This window comes from the organism of the source record quoted next, unplaced genomic scaffold, assembly GCF_019419815.1.
Source record: "Pyrus x bretschneideri cultivar Hongxiangsu unplaced genomic scaffold, Pyrus_bretschneideri_v1 Contig11, whole genome shotgun sequence".
NCBI lineage: Eukaryota > Viridiplantae > Streptophyta > Magnoliopsida > Rosales > Rosaceae > Pyrus > Pyrus x bretschneideri.
In genome coordinates, this window is record NW_025999402.1 from 8,803,762 (window position 1) to 8,828,344 (window position 24,583).

Sequence of the window (24,583 nt, forward strand, 5' to 3'; positions counted from 1 at the left end):
CAAATTTACGAAATCTTGGTCGAAAAGCCACTTCAATTGATCAACAGGAAGCAGAAATTTCAAACCTAGCTTTTCTTTTTCTTTTGCATTGCCAACCATACAAGGTATTGTCATAAACACAAACTACAATATAGCTTTGCTTTTGTACAAGTGGGCCTAAGATTTTGCTCCAATTGTCAAGCACCCCTACCTCTATATAACCCACCTCTCATCTATTCAAATTTCCCCACAAACACGGTGATCTTTGTCCAATCATAAGAAAAGATCTAGTCCAAACTCCTTTCTATTTTCTTCGTTAGGTTACTCCCAAGAAGTCAAAAGCCAATCCCATGGCTAGCTCATTGGCCATTTTTTGTGTGGTCATGGCGTTGGGAATGTTGAGTTGTGGGGCTGAGGCTCGTGCCTTTTTTGTGTTTGGAGACTCACTGGTCGACAATGGTAACAACAACTACTTAGCCACCAGTGCTCGTGCCGACTCTCCTCCTTACGGCATTGACTATCCCAACCGTCAACCCACCGGCCGTTTCTCCAATGGCCTCACCATTCCTGACTATATCAGTTAGGCTTTCTTCCATTCTCTTTTTCTTTCCGATTTTTCGGGTTCTTTTCTCGTTATTCACATGTACTGAATTGACCTAATATGTGTGTGTGTGTGTGTGTGTGTGTGTGTGTGTGTAGGTCAGAATCTTGGTGCAGAACCTACATTGCCATACTTGAGTCCACAGCTCACAGGGCAAAAGCTACTAGTTGGTGCAAACTTTGCCTCCGCTGGCATTGGAATTCTCAATGACACTGGGGTTCAGTTTGTAAGTTTTCTTTTAAACCAAATAGAGGATCATGCGAGAGATTAGCTCTTCAGTGCCCGTCATGGGCACAAAAGTGCTACATGCTAGTAAATTAATTAACTTGGTAAAGCTGTCAACCAACAAATTTTTTTTTGAACAAGTAATGGATGGATATGTGTGAAATTTTCAGGCAAATATAATCAGAATGCCATTGCAATTGCTAAACTTCCAACAATACCAGCAAAGGTTGTCTGCCCAAATCGGACCTCAACGGACCAAACAGCTCGTAAATCAAGCACTCGTCCTCCTCACCGTCGGCGGCAACGATTTTGTCAACAACTACTACCTAGTGCCTTTCTCCGCAAGATCTCGCCAGTTTTCTCTGCCAGACTATGTCAAATACCTCATTTCCGAGCTCCGAAAAATTCTCTTGGTAACCAACTCCTAATGTGGCTAAGTTTGAAAATAACTTGCTAGCTAAGCGACAATGTCACATGTTAATGACTTATAATTATGTGTTATTTGATCATTCTTTGTTTCATAACTTACAGAAAATGTATGATCTTGGAGTACGAAGGGTTTTGGTGACGGGGACAGGACCGATGGGCTGCGTGCCTGCTGAATTGGCCATGAGAAGCAGGAATGGAGAATGCGCAGCAGAGCTGCAACGAGCGTCGGCTCTGTACAACCCGCAACTCATTCAGATGCTGAGATCAGTCAACAGCCAACTCGGTTCTGATGTCTTCGTTGCTGCCAACATACAGGAGACCCGCAATGACTTCATCAGGAACCCTCAAACATTTGGTAAATTAATTATACAATATACATTTATATCAATTTTATGTTCATGACCTAATATTATGATCATGGATTAAGTTTTGTTCAAAAGATTAACCTATTTAGGAATCTCCTAATCTACACTTATTTTCAACCCCACCAATCATTTTGTCTCTTACTATACATTTTTTTTTTGTGTTGGTGACATAAAGTTGCTTGTTTAATTTATGTTGTGCAGGATTTACTACATCAAAGATTGCATGCTGTGGGCAAGGACCTTACAATGGCTTGGGGCTGTGCACAAGAGCTTCCAATTTGTGCCCGAACCGCGACCTATACGCTTTCTGGGATGCATTTCATCCGTCCGAAAAGGGAAACAGACTGATCGTTGAGAATATTTTGACAGGGGATGAAAAGTACATGTACCCCATGAATCTTAGCACCATCTTGGCTTTGGATTCCAGGACCTAAGACATATTTCCATGTGAAACTAATATTTATGTGTACTAGATTATGATCTGTGTTGAATGCCAGTACTATCTGCCATTTATGTTTGTGCGTCGCTGGGATGTCTAGTGATTAAAAACTGATTGGCTTCCCAATTGCTTTCTAGTTTTTGTAATGGTTTGATTTGCAAGATTTTCCCCAGGGTGATAATGTAAAACTTACCGACAACTTAAGTACAATCATTTTAATTTACATTGAGTCGTTTTGTTCATGCTTGTGGAATTTATTATCACTTGCTCAATCTATCAGGTGTGGGATTTTATTACAAAATGTCTCGTTATTAGATAGTGGGTAATCGTATTTATATTCATCTTGGTATAATCCAAGTGGTAGAACGAACCTACCTGCCTTTGGCTCTAATACCATGTGGAATTTTCAAAGATACAGGCCGAGGACCCCGCGTCCAACGATATTGTCCCCAATTTGATAATTAGCACTTGTCCAATATAATTTAGAGTAATAGTTAAAGTAGAGTAATCATATTTAAACTCTTATTTCTTCTTCCCTTTGGCCGATGTGGGATAGCCAACATTGCTTGATCAAATTTGCTAATGTTGGTTTATTTGTAGCTATTGAACATACCGTGACCATTTCTTCGTGTTACATGGGTGCGTGATTTGTCTAATCTCTTCCTAAAATATTCAAAAGTTCGTTTTTTGTAACCAAAATGAGTTAATAATAGTTATTTATGTGCTCGAAGTTTAGTGTTTGATCTCCCCTTCTCCAATATTGCTTATATCAATAGCTTCCGGAAACCTGGATTAGGCTGGCAGGCCTAGACCATAGAGACAAATAGAAACTAGACCTGACTAAGATGTAAAAAATTGGAAGGACACCTAGGTTCAAGCCAAAAATATTGGGGGCATGAATTTTTAAAATTTTTGGTAACATGAGACGAAGATTTTAATAAGAATCCAATGAGTATTTTCCAATATGTAAATTTACTCAAGCCAAAAAAAAGGGCTGAAAATAGAGAAAAAAACAAGGATCACAATGCATGCTGGCTCATGATTGTAAGGGTATTTGAATGCATGCTAAGCTAATAAGCTTCATACAATTAGGTGTGGGAATTTTGTGTTGAATTGAAACCAGTGTTGGTAATTTGGTATTGAAATAATGCAAGCTTATGAAGAAAGTTGAAGTTTCACCGTAAATTTAATTGGTAATATGGAAGTAGTTCAGTCTCTCATAAGCACATGCAAGATCTCTCATTTCCCCAATGTGTGATTCACTCTCAACACGCTCCCTCACATGTGGAGGATTTTCAAGCCTAACATGCGGATAACAAAAATCGAGTGACGTGGAGCACGTGTGACCGTTAGGCTTCACATAGGACAATCTACTTTAATACCATGAAGAAAGTTGTTCTACCACAAAACCAATTGACAATATATAAAGTAGCCCAATTTTTTATAAGCACATGCAAACTCCCTCTTTTCTCCAATGAGATTCACTCAACATCAGCGTTAGGTAAAAACAGCTTTTGATGTGGGGACAAGTCTTAAATATACCAAATGTTGGATAACATTAAAACAAACAACTCTTGAATTATCTTTGTGCGTGACCATGGTTGTCCCAAAATCTTTCAAGAAAAAAAAAACAAAACAAAACTGCAAATGAATTGATAGAAAAACAGTCTCTTTGCAAACAAAGTAAGAGTAAGTCTGCAATCAATAGACGTTCCCTCCTCAATTCTTGTAAAGCAAGGAGCCTTGTTGGCTTGAGCTCACCCTCATTGCATGCATCTCCTTTGCATTGTAAACGCATACAACAGAGCAATCCTCTACCAATTCATTAGCAATATATTGTTCTTTTCTCTCAAGATTACCAGAAAGCCTTTAACTTCTGCAAATAAGGAATGCTCTATCCTCGGCGTCTCCGCTGCAAAAGAGATGGATTAAGTGAGGAAGATAAAAAAAAAATCAAAGAAAAATTGACACAGTTATGTCATATTAGTACATGACATTGATAAAAAAAAAAACTTAAAATTGGAATAAGAAGCCCATTCAATCGGCGTTATAATTCTTAATTACAAAGAAGGGAGTGGATTCGACAAAGCAGAAGGAATAGCACTGGATCTCTGGTGCAAAGGGAAGGGGAAGGGGAGGATCGAAATCTTGTTCTCCACAATTGCCAATCTTTCTTAAGCCAATCTCTTTTCCAATCTAAGATCTCCACAATTGCCAATCTTTCTTAAGTGCGGTTTATTTTTTCTTGAGTTATCTATAGGCATATGGCTTTTGAATAGTATCATTAAATTTCTTAATGATATTTTTCCATCCAATTTTACTAACATGACCAACTTTTGGATTTCCGGATAATGTTTCATCTACACTAGTCCTTATAAATGCCTCAATAGTTGCATTATTGATGCAGGACAAGCCAAGGGTTCTCGAGGAGACGGGTGATGATAACCTGGAATAAATTAAAATATATTTTGCTTTGTGCAATTGAAGTGAGTGATTTCTCCTTCTCCAATCAAGCATTTGGCTTGGTCGTGTTAGCGAATTCACGATTAGCAACGTGAGCGAGCTCCGTTGCCCCAGTTGAGTGACTCCCAGGTTATCATCCCCCGTCTCCTCGAGAACCCTTGGCTTGTCCTGCATCAATTATCCCATATTGCCTTACTCTTCTTTTCATTATCATCCCCGTGTTCAAATTCTGTGAACCTATTTTGTGTGGCCTCTCAGTGGCATTTTATTATTGATTGGTACGTGTTAAGTTTATGATAACAAAGTTAAGAAAGTTTATAGACATGTGTGTCAATCAATGAAAAAAGTCACAGAAAAACCACACACAAAATAAATGCATAAAATTTGAATTTATTGTCCCCATTTGCATCTTGTGAATCCTTAACTACATTCTTTGAAATTTCTATCTCGAGTAAGAGAAAAAGAAAAAAAAACATAGAACATAATAACTGTTAACGTAGAAAGATCAAGAAATATAGCTAGGGTTTCAAGAACTAGAGAGAGATTGAAAAAGATAGAGAAGGAGATTTCATATATTCTGTTTTCTTCTTTTGTTTTCTTACCATGCAAGCTATTACATTGGTGTATATATATTGAGAATAACATCTCTAACTAACTAACTAAAAGATACAATCTTATGACACTTGGCATGATCCTAACCATTCTTTATATTCTTACATTCCCCCGCAAACTCATGGTGAGGGAGACCAAGCATGAGGTTGAAGCAATGAGAGCGAAATAGAGGAGTACTGAGACCCTTTGTGAGGATATCGGCAAATTGTTCGCGGGAGGACACAAACTGAACAAGAAGCTTTTTCTGAGCAACCCGTTCTCTCACAAAGTGCACGTCAATCTCGATATGCTTTGTCCGTTGATGTTGAACAGGGTTGAACGATAGGGCAATAGCAGAGAGATTATCACAGAAAAGGACAGGAGCAGTAGTAGGGCTAATATGCATAAACTTCAGCAATTGCTGAATCCAGTCAAGTTCAGCAGATGTGATCGACATAGCTCGATACTCAGCCTCGGTAGAGGAGCGAGAGACCATAGTTTGTTTCTTAGAAGACCACGAGATAGGATTGTTTCCTAGAAACACAACCATGCCAGTAGTTGAACGCCGATCATTCGGGTTTCCTGCCCAATTTGCGTCACTGAACGCCTTCAAGGATAACTCACCCCGAGTATAAGAAATACCAACGGATAACGTACCCTTGAGATATCTCAAGATACATTTAACTGCAGTGAAGTGAGACACCATGGGAGACTGCATAAATTGACAAACCTGATGAACGGAGAAGGCAATATCGGGGCGAGTAAATGTAAGATATTGTAATGCACCAACGATGCTCCGATATGCAGTGGGATTGTTATAAGGGGTACCATCATCTTTAAGAAGTCTGTTGTAGGGCAAGCATGGTGTATCACAAGCTTTACAGTCGACCATCTCAACTTTCGCCAAGAGATCCTGTATATACTTTGTCTGGGACAAAAATAAGCCTTGAGAAGTCTTGGTGATCTGAATCCCGAGAAAATAATGAAGCTCGCCCAAGTCTTTGATATCAAACTCAGTGGTCAAGGATTAAATGACCTGTTGAATGACTATAGAAGAATTCCCAGAGATAATAATATCATCGACATAGAGTAAAAGAATGACAACATTACTTCCAACAGCCTTGACAAATAAGGAAGAGTCAGAATATGTAGACTAGAATCCGAGAGAGGGAAGAAAACTTGTGAACCGTTCATTCCAGGCATGAGGAGCCTGTTTCAAACCATACAGGGACTTATGCAGTTTACACACAAAACCAGGCCGAGAAGTATCCTCAAAACCCGGTGGTTGAGTCATATAGACTTCTTCATTCAATACTCCATGCAGAAATGCATTCTTGACATCCAACTGTCGAAGAGACCAATTAAAATGAGCTGCCAAGGCTAGTACTAAGTGCACAGTGGTTGGCTTAACCACTGGACTAAAGGTCTCCCCATAATCCAAACCAGGCTCTTGACTAAACCCCTTAGCAACCAGGCGAGCCTTATGTCGAGCAATTGAACCATCCAAATTCTTTTTAAGTTTGAACACCCATTTGCACCCAACTAGATTCTTATCGAGGGGTAGAGGAACTAAGCTCCAAGTCTGTTGATACTCCAATGCAGCAAGCTCTTCTCTCATAGCACTCAACCAAACTGGAACTTTTAAAGCAGATTTATGAGTGGCAGGTTCCACTTGAGTGAGATCAATGAGACTAGAATCAGGAACCGTGCTGAGAAACACCTTCTTCTTGATTATACCATTTTTACTCCGAGTTTGCATAGGATGCAAGTTAAGTGGGGCAATAGGCAATACCACTTGAAGAAACTCAGTTCTAAAATCAGGATCCACAGGGAGTGTAGTGGATGAGCTTGTAGGGACAGTAATGGACAGAGGGGAAACATGATCAGGTGATGGCAGTGGTATAGAACCAGGAAGAGATTGTAGAGATCCAGGAGACTGTGGAATGGATGGTGAGGAGATATGAACACCAGGTGATGTCGAGGAAGATTGAGGTTGGGATGGTGGAGTTTGAACCTGATGCTGAACTAGTATATTATCCATAGTAAGAACAGGAGATGGAGTGGAGGGTTGAGACACATGTGATTGAACAAACTGGGGTGTAGAAGGCATAGTCAAACGAGGATAAGGAAATCGAGACTCATCAAAAACAACATGCCTCGATATATATACTCTACTCTTTAATACATCAAAGCAAATGAAACCTTTGTACTTTGAGGCATAACCAAGAAATAAACACTCAGTGGTTTTAGGTTGTAACTTAGTGTGATTATAAGGTCTCAACAGTGGAAAACAAGAACAACCGAACACTCTAAGATGTGTTAAGAGGGGAGGGACTCCAAATAATCTTTCAAAAGGTGAACAGTTTTGCAAGGTTGAGGTAGGCATACGATTGATAAGATATACAGCTGCTTGACAGGCAAAGAACCAGAAAGGAGAGGGTAATTGTGCAGATTGTAATAGGGTGATAGTGGTTTCGACAATGTGTCTATGTTTCCTCTCAGCCAATCCATTTTGTTATGGGGTATGGGGACAAGATATATGATGCAAAATGCCTTTGCTATGAAGAAAACGCTTAAGTTTACCACTGCTATACTCTCCACCACCATCAGATTGTAAAGTTTTGATACACACAGAAAATTGAGTTTGCACAAATGAATGAAAGGCAACAAAGGTTTCAAAGAAATCTGATTTATTGACAATAGGGAACAACCAACAATATCGAGTGCACTCATCAATGAGAGTCACATAATATCGATATCCATCAATGGAAGTACATGGAGAAGGACCCCAAAGGTCACTATGCACAACCTCAAAAGGAATTACAAATTTATTATTACTAGACTGAAACGGCAGTTTCATGAATTTGCCCTCTAAACAACCATGACATAGCAAAGGGATATCATCCTTTTTACACAAAATGGAGGACTTATGTAACATGATATTGACAATGGTATTATAAGGGTGTCCTAACCTACTATGCCAGAGATGACACGCACCGACCCCGATATTCCCCGAATACCAAGATAGGCACGTGCTGGCCGACACCCGAAGGTGACGAAAGCTATTTATTGAGTGTAGAAACTGAAAACAAAGGTGTAAATAAGGTTTATGAATATAAAAGAATAATTAATATGCAAATAAGGACCGTGTTCAGAGCACACCTCTAACCTAGAACACTAGAAGAAAATAATATAAAATTGAATGAGACAAAGAAGTGGGTCCTACACCACGAGGACTCGAAGATGCCGATGCGGAAGTGCCTGGACGTCGGGATTGTAAGCCTCGATTCTAAGTTCTAAAGGGGGCGCAAAACAAACATGAGTGGACCAAGTTTATATATATATATATATATATAATAAAACAGTTATCAACATACTAACCCCCAGGTTTTATGAAAACACATATATAATGATAAATATAGGTTTTCTGAAACCTAGCATGTCGTGCAATATCTCAAATCATAATTCGCATAAATAATAAACACTAGTGAATGTCCGATACAACTCTCCAGGCCCCATGCCGGCTCTCCGTCTCTGAGCAGACAGTCAGAGGAAAACACGCTCCAGGCCCTATGCCAACACCAAACCATCGCCCGGGACGGACCGGATCTATCCCTACGTCCCGTAGCGGAAAGCACCACTAGGTAAGTACAAAACCAGTGAACATACATATATTGAAAATCAACTTCATAGTATAAAGTCATGCATCATCTATACTATAAAGAGGTGTTCTAAACATGTTCTAAATATCATATTGTCATCCATCAGATATTCTATAAGAACATGGGTTATAGGAAAAATAGTAATAATTCAAACTAGCCTCAGTAACTATGTTATCTCGTAAAACGTTTCATAAAACATACTCATCAAATCATGCTTTTCATGTATGCATTTCTACTATCAAAACATGCATTTTTAGAAGGGGTCCACTCACAGTACTTCGCCATCAAAAAGCCACGCCATCTAGCGAAGAAGGAAACTCTACAGATAATCGCCCCTAAGCACATAAAGGGTATATTTAGTCAAACTCTACTCAAACGATTGAATTTGGGGAAACGGACATCGGAAACGGGTTTAGAACGTCGAAATTAGCCTAGGAAGGGTCCCGCACGAAAACCCAAAAAGTCAACGGTCAAAGTCAACGCTGGCTGTTGACCGGTAAAAGTCAAAGTCAACTCTGACCGTTGACCAGGTCAACGGGTCACGGGTTTGGGCTTTAGGGTTTTAGGTTAGGGTAATTGGGTTTAGGTTTTAGGTGGGTTGGGTTTGGGTTAGAAGGAAAGTGGGTTTGGGTTTGAAACCTCACGGCCCAATGGCCCAATTAAAAGGGTAATGGGTTTGGGCTTGGCAGGAAAGGCCCAAAGGCCTTGGGTTTGGAGTTCGCCGGATTCCAAGGAGGGAGAAGGCCGGTTTTCGGCCGGAGAATTCCCAAGCTCCGTTGGAGCTCAAAACTCAACCAAAACATGTCATTCAATATACCAAATTGAAGCTCCGAAGGTAAGGAATCGAAATATACCCTTGGTTCCCGTCATTGTGGCCGGAGTTGGCCGGAAAACAGCCTGGAAACCACGGGTGTCCGCCGGAAACTGGGTAAGATTCAAATGAGCATAACTTCTTCAATACTCAATGAAATTGGGTGAAACAAAAAGGAAAGTTGTAGTACTCAGCGAGATGAAAAGATTGACACCTTGTACGTTGGCCAAATCGCCGTGGTTTGGCCGGAAATTTCCTCGAAAGTCACTGAGGTCGCCGGAAACTGGGTAAGATTCAAATGAGTATAACTTCTTCAATACTCAATGAAATTGGGTGAAACAAAAAGGAAAGTTGTAGTACTCAGCGAGACGAAGAGATTGATACCTTGCACACCGGCCAACTCGCCGTGGTTTGGCCGAAAATTTCCTCGAAAGGAGCGGTGCTCGCCGGAAAACTGGGAAATGTCTCCGAGGTGGTTTCTTCATGGTTTGACGTCCAAAACACAACCACGGGGTTAGAAAAGAGCTATAGGTGTGGGCATGGGTGTGTGTGTGTGTGGTCTTGTCGGAGAAAAGAGCACCAAAAGGGGGGAAAGGAGAGAGCACGGGAAGAGAGAGTGAGGGAGAAGAGAGAGACTTTTCAGAAGAAAAAAAAACAAAAGAAAAGGGAAAGGGAAGGAACCAGGGAACAAAAACAGGGGGTGCGCCCTTTGGGCTCACCAATTAAGACTCAAAAACAATTTTAAAAAGGAAGGTATCCCTAAACTTAGTGAAAATATAAAAATACCCATTTTCTTCCGTAAATTCCGGGAAAGGTTGTTACAAGAGATTAGAACTAACACGCTGGCCAAGAAATGCAGAAGCTTGAGAAGTGCTGTGAGTATGAAGGGATGGATGAGTGGCTAGTGAAGGAAGAGGGTAAAGTCCATTACTGCATTGCCCTTTGTATAATATCCTCCCTGTGGCTTTGTCCTGGATCCAGAAAGAATAAGCATCAAATATTAACCAACAATTGTTATCGAGACAGATCCTGTGAACTGATAACAAGTTGTTGGAAAGTCGAGGAACATAGAGAACTGAATTAAGTTTAAGAGGATGCACAGGTGTTCGAATAACAGAACTACCAATATGAGTTATTTGCAAACCTTCACCATTAGCCGTTTGCACTGTTTCATTGGTAGGATAAGGAGATGCCAAAGTCAGGTTACTAAGATCAGCCGTCATATGATTTGTAGCTCCTGAGTCAGTGATCCAGACTTATGGTTGTTGATGAGAAGTAGATCCTAGAGATACTTGAGAACGAGATGTGTGCAGTGCTTACATTTGAGGTGGAGTAGGAAATGCTGGTGTAGAAGGAACAGATGCACGAGCATGCGATTGAGAATGATGAGGACCACCATAGTTAGGCCCTTTGTCATTGAAAAAACAATACCAAGTGGTATGATTTGCTTTACCACAAATATGACAGCCCTGTCGATCCATTTGTGTTGAAGTACAAAATGGAGCAGTGTGACCAAAAGTATTGCACAACTGACAAGGGACTTGTGGAGGTACATGCTGACCAAAAAACGATGGTGGATGAGGACCAAGCACTCCAGAGGAACCATGAGTCGAATTAGAAAAATTATTGAAATACTGTTGTCTCGGATTAGGATTAGGATAGCTATATCCTTGATTAAACTTCCCTTTACCCTTCCTATTGTTATTAGCTGATCTATACCCACCTGGAGGACCAGAATAGCCACCATGAGGACCAAGAGTATGGGAAGAAAACCCAAGATTAGGACTTGCAGACTGAGACATGCCTGTAGAGAGTTTAAGGCTAGAATTATCAGCAACCATTGCAGTCATGAATTGAGAGTTCACGGTACTGTCCACAATCAGTTCTTCAGCAAGCAGTTGCACACGAAATTCTTTGAGAGAGATGACATGCTCACGTCCCCTTATCACACTACGAAAAATATTGTACTCGGAGGGTAGCCCATTAAGAGCGAGGATAACAATATCCTCATCATCAAAAGTGACTCCAGCAGCAGACAAATAATCCTAAGCCTCCTTAATACGTTGCATGTATTGAGACACCGAGTCAGAACCCTTTCGAATAGTCTGAAGATTGGACTTAAGCTGAAAAATACTAGTCCGCGAAACGGCTGAAAACTGTTCTTTCAACCGATTCCACAAATCACAAGCACTAGTGCTACCAATCGCACATGAAATTGCAACTGGTGATAAAGTAGCAGTGATCAGCTGCATTAAAGCACGATCATGCATTTTCCAAACAATGTAGGCTTCATCCTCAGATCGAGTAGAAGTATCAGAACAAGTAACATACCGAGGTGGACAAACATGCGATCCATCAACAAACCCCATGATACCGTGACCCTCAAGCAGCAATTGCATTTGAAAATGCCAATTCAAGTAATTAGACTCATCAAGCTTAACATTCACAGATGTAGAGATTGTAGAAATAAGAGTAGTAATCGGAGATTGTAGAATTTGTAATTGCGACGCAGTCACCATATTTGCAGAAGAAAGATGAACAAAAAGAAAGAGGAAATAGCACAAACACCTTGTGTGCACAATCGTAAACTCGCAGAAAGAAGGAGATGAAGAACACCAGAAACCCTAGAGATCAGAAAAGAAAGAAAATACCAGAAGTCTGCCAGCGAAATTCACAGACGGAGAAGATGAGCGGAAGCAGCCAGAAGATCGAAGTAAGCAGTGTGAGCATCAATGGCGAATGATACCATGTTAACGTAGAAAGATCAAGAAATATAGCTAGGGTTTCAAGAACTAGAGAGAGATTGAAAAAGAGAGATAAGGAGATTTCATATATTCTGTTTTCTTCTTTTGTTTTCTTACCATGCAAGCTATTACATTGGTGTATATATATTGAGAATAACATCTCTAACTAACTAACTAAAAGATACAATCTTATGACACTTGGCATGATCCTAACCATTCTTTATATTCTTACAATAACAACATACACCACTGCATTATGAATTGATTATGTCCTAGTTAACAACGCATAGACCCAAAATTACAAGCTTAAAAATAAAAAAATAGGAGCAGTCATAGAAAGCTAGCAGACACAAAGAACAAATGAGAAAGAAAAGTATTTTTAGGCCTTCTGACACGGTGACACCTCATCTGTCAATCATAAGTCTCAATTACTAACGTGGGTTTAGAGTTTTCAAGTCAAATTCAATCAATGCATGAAGTCTGCACCACTCAATTTACCAGTTACGGGCAATAGACAAACTGGCATTGTTAAATTCAAATGTATGTGCATGAAGATAGAGAAAGGCTTGGGAAAGATGCAGACCAAGAGAGTGACTGCTTCAGTCTTTAGCACGATATGAAAAACTCGTGGGTTTTTTTATATGGCAGTGTTAAATCTAGAAAAAATTGGTAAATACAATTTTGATATTTTCTTAAAGTCTAAAGGCATTTTAGATTGTCTAAATAAAAATATAGGAATAGTTTAGAAAGACTTTTTATATTAGCATCCCACAAAATATTGAATGCACCCCATATTAAAATTTAATATTAAATAACTTATTTACCCCATTATGCAATGATAATCTTGACCTTATTAGGTTTTTTTTTTTATAAAAAAATTCTAAATACACCTCAAATCAGTTTTAGCGTATTATTTATTTTCTCAATTATCAAAACCCTCCCACCCTCCATTGTTGAACAAAACTCTAACCAATGAAACTATAAACATGTTGATTGAGAAAAATTGCTTTTGATGAACGGGCTGTTGAAGACTCTGTCGATCCTGACTTGAAGAAGAAGAAAAAAAAAAGAAAAAAAAAAAAAAAACAAGGGTTGTTAAAGACACTCTGAGTCAACTCCAACTTGAAGAAGAAAAAAAGGTTGTTGAAGACTCTCCGACTTTCGTCTACAAGTATAATTGCATTTTTTGTGGGACTGAGAAATGCGGCCATGATTATAATATTTGTCCAGTCTGCTTTAAGGGTCGCCACCCTCGTGAACTTTGCCCACACAGGAGGTTTGTCCCGAAAAAATTTCATTAAAGGGAGTCAAATACTTCCCGTGTTTTCACCTGGCATTTCTTTAAAACCCACTCCAAGTGCTTCTATTTTTAACTAAAAACATTTGTAAATTTTTGGCCAAACAACAGTTTTCCAAAATGAATGCGTTTTTATGACTAATTTGGAAGTGTTTTTAAACTGACTGAAACCGTTTTTAGAGAAAAAAATTTTGTGTCTAAAAGCACTTGAAGTGCTTTTACAAGATTCACTTGCATTTTTACGAAGATTGACTCTAAAAACGTTTTTACGAAAATCGCTTTCAACCAACTAAAAAACTTTTTTTTTAAAAAAATAAAGTCTTTAGTCATTAAAAACACTTATAAGTTTTGGAGGAGGATTATCTCCTCTCCTAATCTCTCTCCCGTTCCCTCCCCTCCTATTTGAACGGTTACGGTTTAGCTACGTCAACATCTTGTATTGATTTTTTTATAGAGATAATAAGACTAAAAACAATATGTGAGAGAAGAGGAGGGAAGGGGATGAGAATAGAAGGGGAGAGAATCCTCCTCCATAAGTTTTAACCATCCAAAATCACATGCCAGCAAACCCTACATTTTTAACCCCTATAGATTGACCAACTAGGGCAACTTCCCATCATTTGGAAAATGATGGAATCCCGTGATCATGACCATTTATCGTATATCATGCGATTAGAAATCATTTAAAATTTAAAATTAAATATAAATATTATCTAACGAAAACTGACCGCACGATATATGATGAACGATCACAATCACGAGATTCCCACGATCTCCAGGAAAAGGATCCTTTTGTCATCCCAGTTGCCGTTGCGCCCTTTTCACCCTTCCACATCGCTTCTTTCTCCTCACGTTCCCCGCAGTTTACTTGGGCACGGGCCCAATGGCGAAGCCAGAAATTATCAGGAGGAGGGGCGAAATATAAAAAAAGTAAACGTTTTTCATTTTAATTATGTACTACATTTTAGCCAAAACAATGAACAAGAATTAGTATGATCCATACTCCTTTCAGGTTCCTTATCCATTACATATGTGACAGTGTATAATACGAAAACACAAAACAATTAAAACTCCATGACAGTTCTCATTACACTAGATTGCAGAGAAGAAGACGAAGGGGTCTGGCATTCATTCAAATTTTTTTGAAGGAAAATTTAATAAAACATAAAATAAAAAATAAAAAATAAGCAATGTCTGCACCGCCCCTAATGGATTATGATCTACTTGATCACATCTGATTTGGGATGCAGAAAGAATGCCATAGACTAAATAAACAATCCTAGAGAGAGAGGAAAGAAGGCAGGGAATGTCTGAGAAATAGAAAGATACGGAAACGCTTCCAAGTTTGCAACCAAGAAGGAAGCGAAGTCTCAAGCTTTTATTCAGTAAAACGACGTCGTTTCAAATTAATTTTAAACCCAGGTCCAAAACGGCATCATATGACCTGGGTATTAAAAAAAAAAAAAAAAAAAAAAAAAAAACCACCCTAGCAGCCCTGCACAGAGCAGTGCAGCCGCTGCAGAACTAGATTCTCCGACGAGTAAAGACGAACCAGAAAGTTCCTCAATTTCAGTGTTGATTTTCGGCGGCCGCCCCTCCTTGCCCCTACGTGGCTTCGTCACTGCACGGGCCGGGCCTAATTTTGAAGGAACCAGAGCTTAAACAAAACGGGCTGGGCCGGGTACATCATATTTCATTACAGGAATTGAACCGAACCCGGCCCGTTTCAAACGGGCTGGTCCGAGCCGAGTCCACGATTCCCTTTTTTTTTTTTTTTTTTTTGTTTGGGAAAAAACAATTACAACAACACAAATTCAGTTTCAAACATTACATTCCAACCATTACACCGGCATAGATTCAAACATCGTTCGATAATAGCCTCTTGAAATCTTGAGGAGCCCAATATTCGTCCTACAAAAATTTAAAGCTATTAGCTATTTATAATATATTGCAACCATCTTCTGGTGCACAACTGCACATGTTCAACTTTAACAATTCTTGCGGATAAAGTTGGCTTTTGGTAAAAGGAAGATCACTGCTGCAGAGTATGTTGGTTATAAGAGATTATTGCAGTTTACACATACTGCAAACCACAGATTGCAGCAATTGCACATATTGCATTTGCACAAATTCTATATTCTACCACGGCACTACCAACGTCCTAAATAACAAGTTATCATTCTAACATATCCACAATCCCATCCTAACAGATCCATAATCCTAACCTAACAGGTCAACATAGGCTGGTAGCAGTTCAATTTTCGAAGAAGTAGACTTATTGGTAGCCGGGCAAGTAAAAGAATCTAGGCTGGTCGCACAGTGTCCTCGACGTCGGTGATAGGGGGCTGATGGTGGTCGCAACGGCGGTGGTGTTATCGAAGAGGAGAGAATCGAGGTTGTGGGACCTGGGGGTTCTCTAGGTCTTGGGAATTGGGATGTCGTCGAGGTCGGAGGATGGCTGGATGGGTTGTGTTGGTCGCGGCTTCGAGGGAGTCGAGTGATGGATGGTGGAGGAAAGGTGGAAGTGAGTGAGTGAGAGAGTCTGTGAGTGAGACCGTGGTGAGAGTGTGAGATTAGGGTACAAACTAACAGTTCAGATTGAATGATAAGTTATCATTCAATCTCGACCGTTGATTATAATTAGAAACGGGTCGGTCCGGGGTCTCCTTTTTCTAAGGTTTAGGAACCGGCCCACCCCGTAAATGACATGGGCCCGGCCGTTTATTTTCTAAAACATTTGGAACCAGCCTGTACCCGCCCTAATCCGCGGTTCCTCTACCCGTTTGCCCACCCCTAGTTTACTCTTGGGGTAATAAAATAATTATCCATTTTATTTTATTATTTATCCTCTTTCAACTCGTCGCACAAACCGCAGCAATAGAAGCAGCTCGTTAATAAAAAGTAAATTTAAATAATTAAATAAACACTAGTAGAAAAAGAAGCCCTGACCTTCTCTACTTTCTAGTTTCTAGAACCTTCTTTTGTTCGTGTGTTCTTTCCAAACCGTTAAACCCTAACCCTAGAGATATTTTAGGTATCGGATCTAGGGTTTTTGAGGTTTGGTGGTGACTGGAGCTTGGATTTTAGTTTCATTTTTTTACTTTTTTTTTTTTTTTTGTCAATGAACTGTCATTAACAATTTTATCCTGTTCTGTTTCAGATTCTTAACTTTTTTGGATGAATATGGCAAAGAGGTCATTTTACTTCAAATTTAATTTTTCTTTTTTATTTTGTTTTATCATTGAATGTTTTTGTTATAGTATATAATTGTTTTGAACTTGTGATGTTACTCTGCATTTTTTTTGCCATTCAAGTCAATGTGTTCTCTGAAAAAAAAAATAGAGGATTAGGCGATATTAGTTTTCCAGTGTTAGTCTAAAAGATGTTGGAACTTCACGTATTAGATTATGATTGTCGTAAACTAGTGATGCCACTCTGTTTTTTTTTTTTATATATTTATTTTCTTTTTACCCTTTGAGTATATGCGTTCTCCGAAAATAGAGGATTAGAGATTAGTTCTTTAGTGTTAGTCTAAAGGACGCTGGAGCGCCACATTTTAATTATACGTGTTGTGAAACTTGAGATGCTACTCTGCATGCCACTAAGTATATGCATTGTTTGAAAAATAGAGGGTTAGGCGAGATTTGTTATTCAGAGTTAGAAGTAAATGCTATTGGCCTTAAATTCTGCTTTGGTTGGCTTGGGTCGCAGGGGCAGAAGGCTGACCGGCAAACCAGGGTATGTTCTTTGCCAGGTTTAGATACAACTGGTTTTATTGTTGAATGCTATTGATTTAGATTATGAGTTTGTGAACTCGCAATGTTCCTCTGGTTTTTTTGCCAATGAAGTATGTGTTGCTCGAAAAAGTTTACGATTTACAGGTTCGTATTCTTGTTTTCCCAAAGTAAATGAGGATTTGGTGAGGTTAGTTCTTTTGTGTTAGTCGAAAAGAATCCGGAACACCCCACAGTTTTATATTCTCATTTAACTAGTGATGTTCCTCTGTTATAGCATATATTTGATGCGATTATGTTTTTAAGTAAATATTATGTTCTTTACTAGGCTGTCTGGAATTTGATTACATTTTCCCTTCGATCTGCAACTGATTTTCCCATGCCTATTGCAGCAATGATACCAACCCCATGGCGCTGGAGGCAGAGAAGAATGCAAGTCTGCAACGCGAGATGATGTTGTTTATGGCTACACTAATTGCCATGGCAACCTTCTATGCTGGACTTTACCCTTCATGCGCTCTTGTTAAGAACCAGTTCCTTTTCCAACTCTTTGAAGTCTTCAACGCCGCAGGGTTTTTCATCTCCATTTGGATGATGAAAATCCTCAGCAGGGGTTCCCCCGATCGAGTTTACATTGAAGCCGCTCCTCTCTTTACTGTGCCTTGTTTACATACTAGGCGTTGCGAATATGTTTTCTTGCTCCTGCTGCACCTGCAGCTTATGTTATGATGATGTAATTCGGTAAGAAACATGGTAACTTTGTTGTCTAACTGGTGTTTTCGGGCACCCGAAGTTTATGAATGTGATGTAATTATGTAGAAACTAGTGTTCTAAAAAACGCCCTAGGCAGCGCCTTGGAACCGAGGCGATTTTGTGCACAACGACTAGAAAAATCGGGGTGGCTCTACGTGGCCCTAGGCGGGCTAGGCGGCTGGGTGGTTTTTTTTTTTTTTTCTTTTGTTTTTTTGTGAAATTTGTTTAAAATCTAAGTTCTAATTATACCTTGAAATTTTGTTAATTTTATAGAATAGGTGTGTTGTGTATCAACTTAAATTCCGGATGCTAAAGATAAGTATCTTACATTACTAAATTTCCTTATTTTCCATTTTATGTTGTTTTAAATTGTGAACTTGTTGTACATGTGTCATCCTACAATACTCCTCACTATGGTTATATGGCATATATGCTTAATGTGTTTTTAAATTTTGGACTTGTTGGATACTCTTTTTGCATTTTATTATTCTTTTATTATCTTATCCATGGATTTCATACAAGTAAAATTTTTTGTAAGTGTCAATATGCACTTATTTACAAGATATACAAGAAATTTACCTAAATTTGCCTAGGCCGCCTAGGCAACACCTAGCTGCCTAGGCGTTAGGGGCTAACCCGCCGCCTGACTAGCACCTAGCGTTTTTTAGAATCTTGGTAGAAACATGGTACCTTGTTGTGTAACTGGTGTTTTCGAACACCCGAAGTTTATAATGTTAATTAACTGGTGTTTTCGGGTACCTGACGTTTATGTAGTGGATTTGCAAGATCTTGTTGAATTAGTGGCCAAGTGGACATGATGATGTTTGTTGAAAAGAAAGAAAAAAAAAAGGTGGACAACATCATTGTGTCTTCCTTGGTTTGGGGAGGAAAACAGGGAATTGTTTTTTGTCTTGACCCATGGGAAAAGCCACGGATGGCTTTGGGGTTTTAATTAAAGGATAGCAATTATCCTCATTGTTTAAGGGAGAGAGTGAGAGCTGAAAAACAGAGGGCAGAGAAGAAGAAGAAATATGGAGCAGCAACCCCATTTCGAAGAGAAGAATGTGCTCTTCTCTTTGGTTAGTAATCATCCATCAAAGTAATTGTAATAGCTTTGAGCTTTGTATAGAGAAGAAATTAATCACTATATTTTCTTCTCTATTTGTTTCTTTGGTGTGTGAGAGCTTTTGGGTTGTGAGATTGCCAACACTTTGTAAACTCCCATTTGGTTGATAGTGGATTATTGGGTGAGCTCCTACTGCTCCGAGGACGTACTCCAGTTACACTGACTGTTGAGGAACCTCGTTAAAATCTTGGTGTCTTTTATATTTTGTTCTTGCATTTTATTTGATATATTTCCTGTGGGTTAGCTTGAGTTGGTTCCAAAAATTGATTTGGTGCTATCCTAGCACAACAATTGGTATCAGAGCACTGGTTGCTCTTGGGTACTGTCTAGTTGCCAAAGATGTCAGACGGGCAAGATGAGAATCCTTTTGGAAGCAGTTCCGGGTTTGCAAGAACTACGGTGCAAAATGCAAAGTTCGAAGTGGAAAAGTTTGATGGCACAAACAACTTCGGGATGTGGCAATGTGAGGTTAAAGATGTGTTGGCTCAACAAGATCTTCTTGCCGCCTTGGGAGAGAAGCCTGAAGCTATGTCGAAACTGGAATGGGAGAAATTAAATTTGTGGGCTTGCTCTTCAATTCGGTTGTGCCTTGCAAAAACTCAGAAGTATTTTGTGATGCGGGAGACTTTGGCAAGTGTGTTGTGGCAAAAATTGGAAGACAAGTATATGACGAAGAGTGCAGAGAACCGGCTACACTTGAAGAAAAAGCTCTACCGCTTCCAATACAAAGAAGGTACAAAAATGATTAGACACCTTGATGCTTTTAATAAGTTGATTGCCGACTTGTTAAATTTAGATGAGGATATTAAGGATGAAGATAAGGCCTTAATATTGTTGAATTCCTTGCCGGACTCTTATGAGCATTTTGTTACCACTATTATGCATGGTAAAGAAACTGTGAAATTTGAAGATGTGTCAAATGCCTTGATGAATTATGAAATGAGGCATAGAGATAAAAATCATGATAGTACCTCTGAAGCTTTATTTGTTAGAGGTAGATCATCGGAGAGGAGATCCTCTTCTAGCAAGAAAAAATCACAGTCTCGACCTAGAGGAAACTCTAAAGGTAGAAAACCTTTGGAAAGGGATGAATGTGCCTTTTGTCGTAATAAGGGCCATTGGAAGAAAGATTGTCCTAAATTGAAGACCAAAGGTAAAGAAAGTTCTGAAGCTAATGTTGCTGAAGTTGAAACAGATTTTCCTGATTTTGCTTTAACCACTTCCTCATCATTTGATTTTGCTACTAAGTGGGTGTTGGATACGGGTTGTACTCATCATATGACTCCTCACAAGGATTGGTTTTCAAGCTTGAAAGAGTTTGATGGCGGTGTTGTGTTCATGGGAGATGACAATCCTTGCACAACAAAAGGGATTGGTACAGTTCGTTTGAAGTTGCATGATGGCATGGTTAAAGAGTTGACAGGTGTTCGGTATGTACCGAATTTGAAGAAAAATTTTATTTCTTTGGGAACTTTGGAAGCCAAGGGCTTCATGTTTCATTCAGATGGGCAGACATTGAAGGTGACTTGTGGTGCACTTGTTGTGATGAAAGCTCCTCGATGTGGCCATTTGTATTTATTGCAAGGAAGCACTGTGACAGGTGAAGCATCTGTAGTCTCAAAAAATATGGGCACATCCGATTCTGATACTACTAGATTGTGGCATATGAGATTAGGCCATGCCGGTGAGAAAGCTCTACAAGGGCTTGTGAAACAAGGTCTTCTAAAAGGTGCCACGACTTGTAAGCTTGATTTCTGTGAGCATTGTGTCTTGGGGAAGCAAACTAGAGTGAATTTTGGTACTGTTGTACATCAGACGAAGGGCATTCTTGATTATGTGCATTCGGATGTTTGGGGTCCTACAAAGACTCCCTCTTTGAGTGGTAGACATTGGTTCGTGACCTTTGTTGATGATTATTCAAGAAGGTCTTGGGTCTACACTATGAAGCACAAGAGTGAGGTGTTGAGCATTTTCTTGGGTTGGAAGAAAATGGTTGAGAACCAGACTGGGAGAAAGATTAAGATTTTGAGATCGGATAATGGTGGTGAATACACATCCGACCCTTTCTTTAAAGTTTGCAAAGAAGAAGGGATTGTAAGACATTTCAGTGTCAAGGGAACTCCACAACAAAATGGAGTTGCAGAAAGATTGAATCGAACCTTGCTTGAGAAGGTTAGATGCATGTTGTCTCAGTCGGGTTTGAGCAAGTCGTTTTGGGCAGAGGCAGTTACTTATGCATGTCACATCATCAACCGATTACCCTCAGCTGCTATTCAGGGTCAGACGCCAATTGAGGTATAGACTGGAAAACCTTCTAATGATTATAATTATATTCGTATTTTTGGTTCACCTGCTTATTTTCATGTAACTGAAAATAAACTTGATCCTAGAGCCAAAAAGCCTATCTTTCTTGGTTTTAGTAGTGGTGTCAAAGGTTACAGGTTATGGTGCCCGGAGATGAAGAAACTTGTAATCAGCAGAGATGTGACATTTGATGAAGAAAATATGTTCAGAGACTCTGAAAAGAATGTGAAAGATGTCCAACAAGTGGAGCTTGAGAAAGTTGCCTCTAGTACTTCAAATCCTATTTCCGCTGATGTCGAAGCCACTACAAGTGAAGAAGTGGGAGACTATGAGGATGTTGAAGAAGTTGAACTTGAAGATTCTATTCAAGTTGAAGAGCAAGTTTCACCTCAAGAGTCTATTGCTAAGAACAGAGGAAAGAGAAATATTACCAAGCCAGCTCGGTATAGTGACTATGTTGCTTTTGCTCTTCCTATTATCACTGATGAGATTCCATCCAATTTTGAGGAAGCCATTGAGAGTGAGGAAAATGAGAAGTGGTGCAATGCCATGGGTGATGAGATGAATTCTCTCTTGAAGAACAAGACTTGGGAGTTAGCTAAATTGCCTAAGGGTAAGAAAGCTATTGGTTGCAAATGGGTGTATGCCAAGAAGGAAGATGCTGATGAGAAAAGCAATGTGAGATTCAAAGCAAGATTAGTTGCTAAAGGGTATGCACAAAAGGAGGGCATTGACTACAACGAAATATTTTCTCCAGTTGTGAAGCACTCCTCAATTCGTATTATGTTAGCTCTTGTTGCACAATATGATGTTGAGCTTGTGCAACTCGATGTGAAAACGGCTTTCCTACATGGTGATTTGAATGAAGAGATCTATATGTGTCAACCGGATGGGTATATGGTGAAAGGGAAAGAAAATTTGTTTTGCAAGTTGAAGAAATCACTTTATGGCTTGAAGCAATCTCCAAGACAATGGTATTTGAGGTTTGATAAATTTATGAGAGGCCAAAATTATTCTAGAAGTCAATATGATCATTGTGTGTACTTCAAGAAGTTGCAAGATGGGTCTTTCATTTATTTGTTGATATATGTTGATGATATGTTGATTGCCTCAAAGAATGTTGAAGAGATTGAGAAATTGAAGAAGCAAATGAAGAATGAGTTTGAGATGAAGGATCTTGGTGAAGCAAAGAAGATCCTTGGCATGGAGATCACTAGAGACAGAAAGAAAGGTTTGGTATGCTTGAATCAAAGACACTACCTTGAGAAGTTGATTCAGAAGTTTGGAGTTCATGACTCAACCAAACCGGTTAGTACCCCTTTGGCTCATCATTTTAAATTGAGTTCTCTACAGTGTCCTAAAACTGATAAAGAGAAGCTGCAAATGAAAGATATACCATATGCAAATTTGGTTGGTAGTTTGATGTATGCAATGGTATGCTCTAGACCGGATATTGCTCATGCAGTTGGCATGGTGAGTCGATATATGCATAATCCAGGTAAAGAGCATTGGCAAGCAGCTAAATGGATATTGAGATATCTCCATGGTACTCGAGACGTTGGTTTATGCTTTGAGAGAGATGACTCTGGTATTGGTCATTTTGCAGTTGGTTATGTTGATTCAGATTATGCAGGTGATCTAGATGGAAGGAAGTCTACTACAGGCTATGTGTTTACTATGGCTAAAGGGCCAGTTTGTTGGAGGTCCATTTTGCAGTCGTCTGTTGCTTTGTCTACTACAGAGGCTGAATATATGGCAGTTGCTGAAGCTATAAAGGAGGCCATTTGGATACATGGGCTGATTAGAGATTTGGGGGTTGATCAGAAGCAGGTGGAGGTGCATTGTGATAGTCAGAGTGCCATTTATTTGGCTAAGTATTAGGTTCATCATGCGAGGACCAAGCACATAGATGTGCGTTATCACTTTGTTCGTGAAGTTGTTGGTGAAGGAGAAATCATTTTCCAGAAGATTCCAACTAAAGACAACCCCGCTGATATGTTGACTAAGGTTGTTGGTGTAGCCAAGTTTGTTCATTGCTTGAACTTGGCTCACATTTTGCCTATATAAAGAAGGCGTTGAGCAGTAGGAGTTTTGGAGAATTGGCTCGGCATGAGTTGTTCTCTTGCTAGTGTTTGGGAGTGATTTTTTGTGTCAATTGTGTTGGTTGGCTTATCATGGCGTTTTCGGAACTTGGCCAAGGTGGAGATTGTTGAATTAGTGGCCAAGTGGACATGATGATGTTTGTTGAAAAGAAAAAAAAAAAAGGTGGACAACATCATTGTGTCTTCCTTGGTTTGGGGAGGAAAACAGGGAATTGTTTTTTGTCTTGACCCATGGGAAAAGCCACGGATGGCTTTGGGGTTTTAATTAAAGGATAGCAATTATCCTCATTGTTTAAGGGAGAGAGTGAGAGCTGAAAAACAGAGGGCAGAGAAGAAGAAGAAATATGGAGCAGCAACCCCATTTCGAAGAGAAGAAGGTGCTCTTCTCTTTGGTTAGTAATCATCCATCAAAGTAATTGTAATAGCTTTGAGCTTTGTATAGAGAAGAAATTAATCACTATATTTTCTTCTCTATTTGTTTCTTTGGTGTGTGAGAGCTTTTGGGTTGTGAGATTGCCAACACTTTGTAAACTCCCATTTGGTTGATAGTGGATTATTGGGTGAGCTCCTACTGCTCCGAGGACGTACTCCAGTTACACTGACTGTTGAGGAACCTCGTTAAAATCTTGGTGTCTTTTATATTTTGTTCTTGCATTTTATTTGATATATTTCCTGTGGGTTAGCTTGAGTTGGTTCCAAAAATTGATTTGGTGTTATCCTAGCACAACAGATATGTGACTACTTGTTTAACTGCTGTATTTGAATACAGTTTCATCAATAGAGCAGATGTGATTTAGTTCCTTTCGTGAATGAAAAGTTTTGATGTAACAGGTTTGATAGGGGGGATGCACATATATCCCTCCACTTACGAATAACATATCTTGGTCATATAAATTAAATGATTGGGAAACATATCGAGTAAATAAACGGTTTATTATGAATATGTTACTTGATACTT

The 24,583-nt window shown here is 39.3% G+C and overlaps 1 protein-coding gene across 2 annotated transcripts in view; it reads left to right on the top strand.

Annotated features, from left to right (window-relative positions):
• Window positions 1-218: 218 nt before the first annotated feature.
• LOC103940363 (GDSL esterase/lipase LTL1) overlaps window positions 219-24,583 on the top strand; it is a 30,149-nt gene continuing 5,784 nt past the window's right edge. Inside the window, exons 1-5 of one of the 2 annotated variants that reach the window (XM_048577243.1) lie at window positions 219-558; window positions 679-806; window positions 976-1,218; window positions 1,337-1,589; window positions 1,801-2,036. In XM_048577243.1, the coding sequence (XP_048433200.1) occupies window positions 330-558; window positions 679-806; window positions 976-1,218; window positions 1,337-1,589; window positions 1,801-2,033 (1,086 nt within the window). In that variant the 5' untranslated portion in view covers window positions 219-329 and the 3' untranslated portion in view covers window positions 2,034-2,036. Of the gene's footprint in view, window positions 559-678; window positions 807-975; window positions 1,219-1,336; window positions 1,590-1,800; window positions 2,266-24,583 lie in introns of those variants that run through there. The other variant, XM_009350465.3, reaches the window with a different exon arrangement.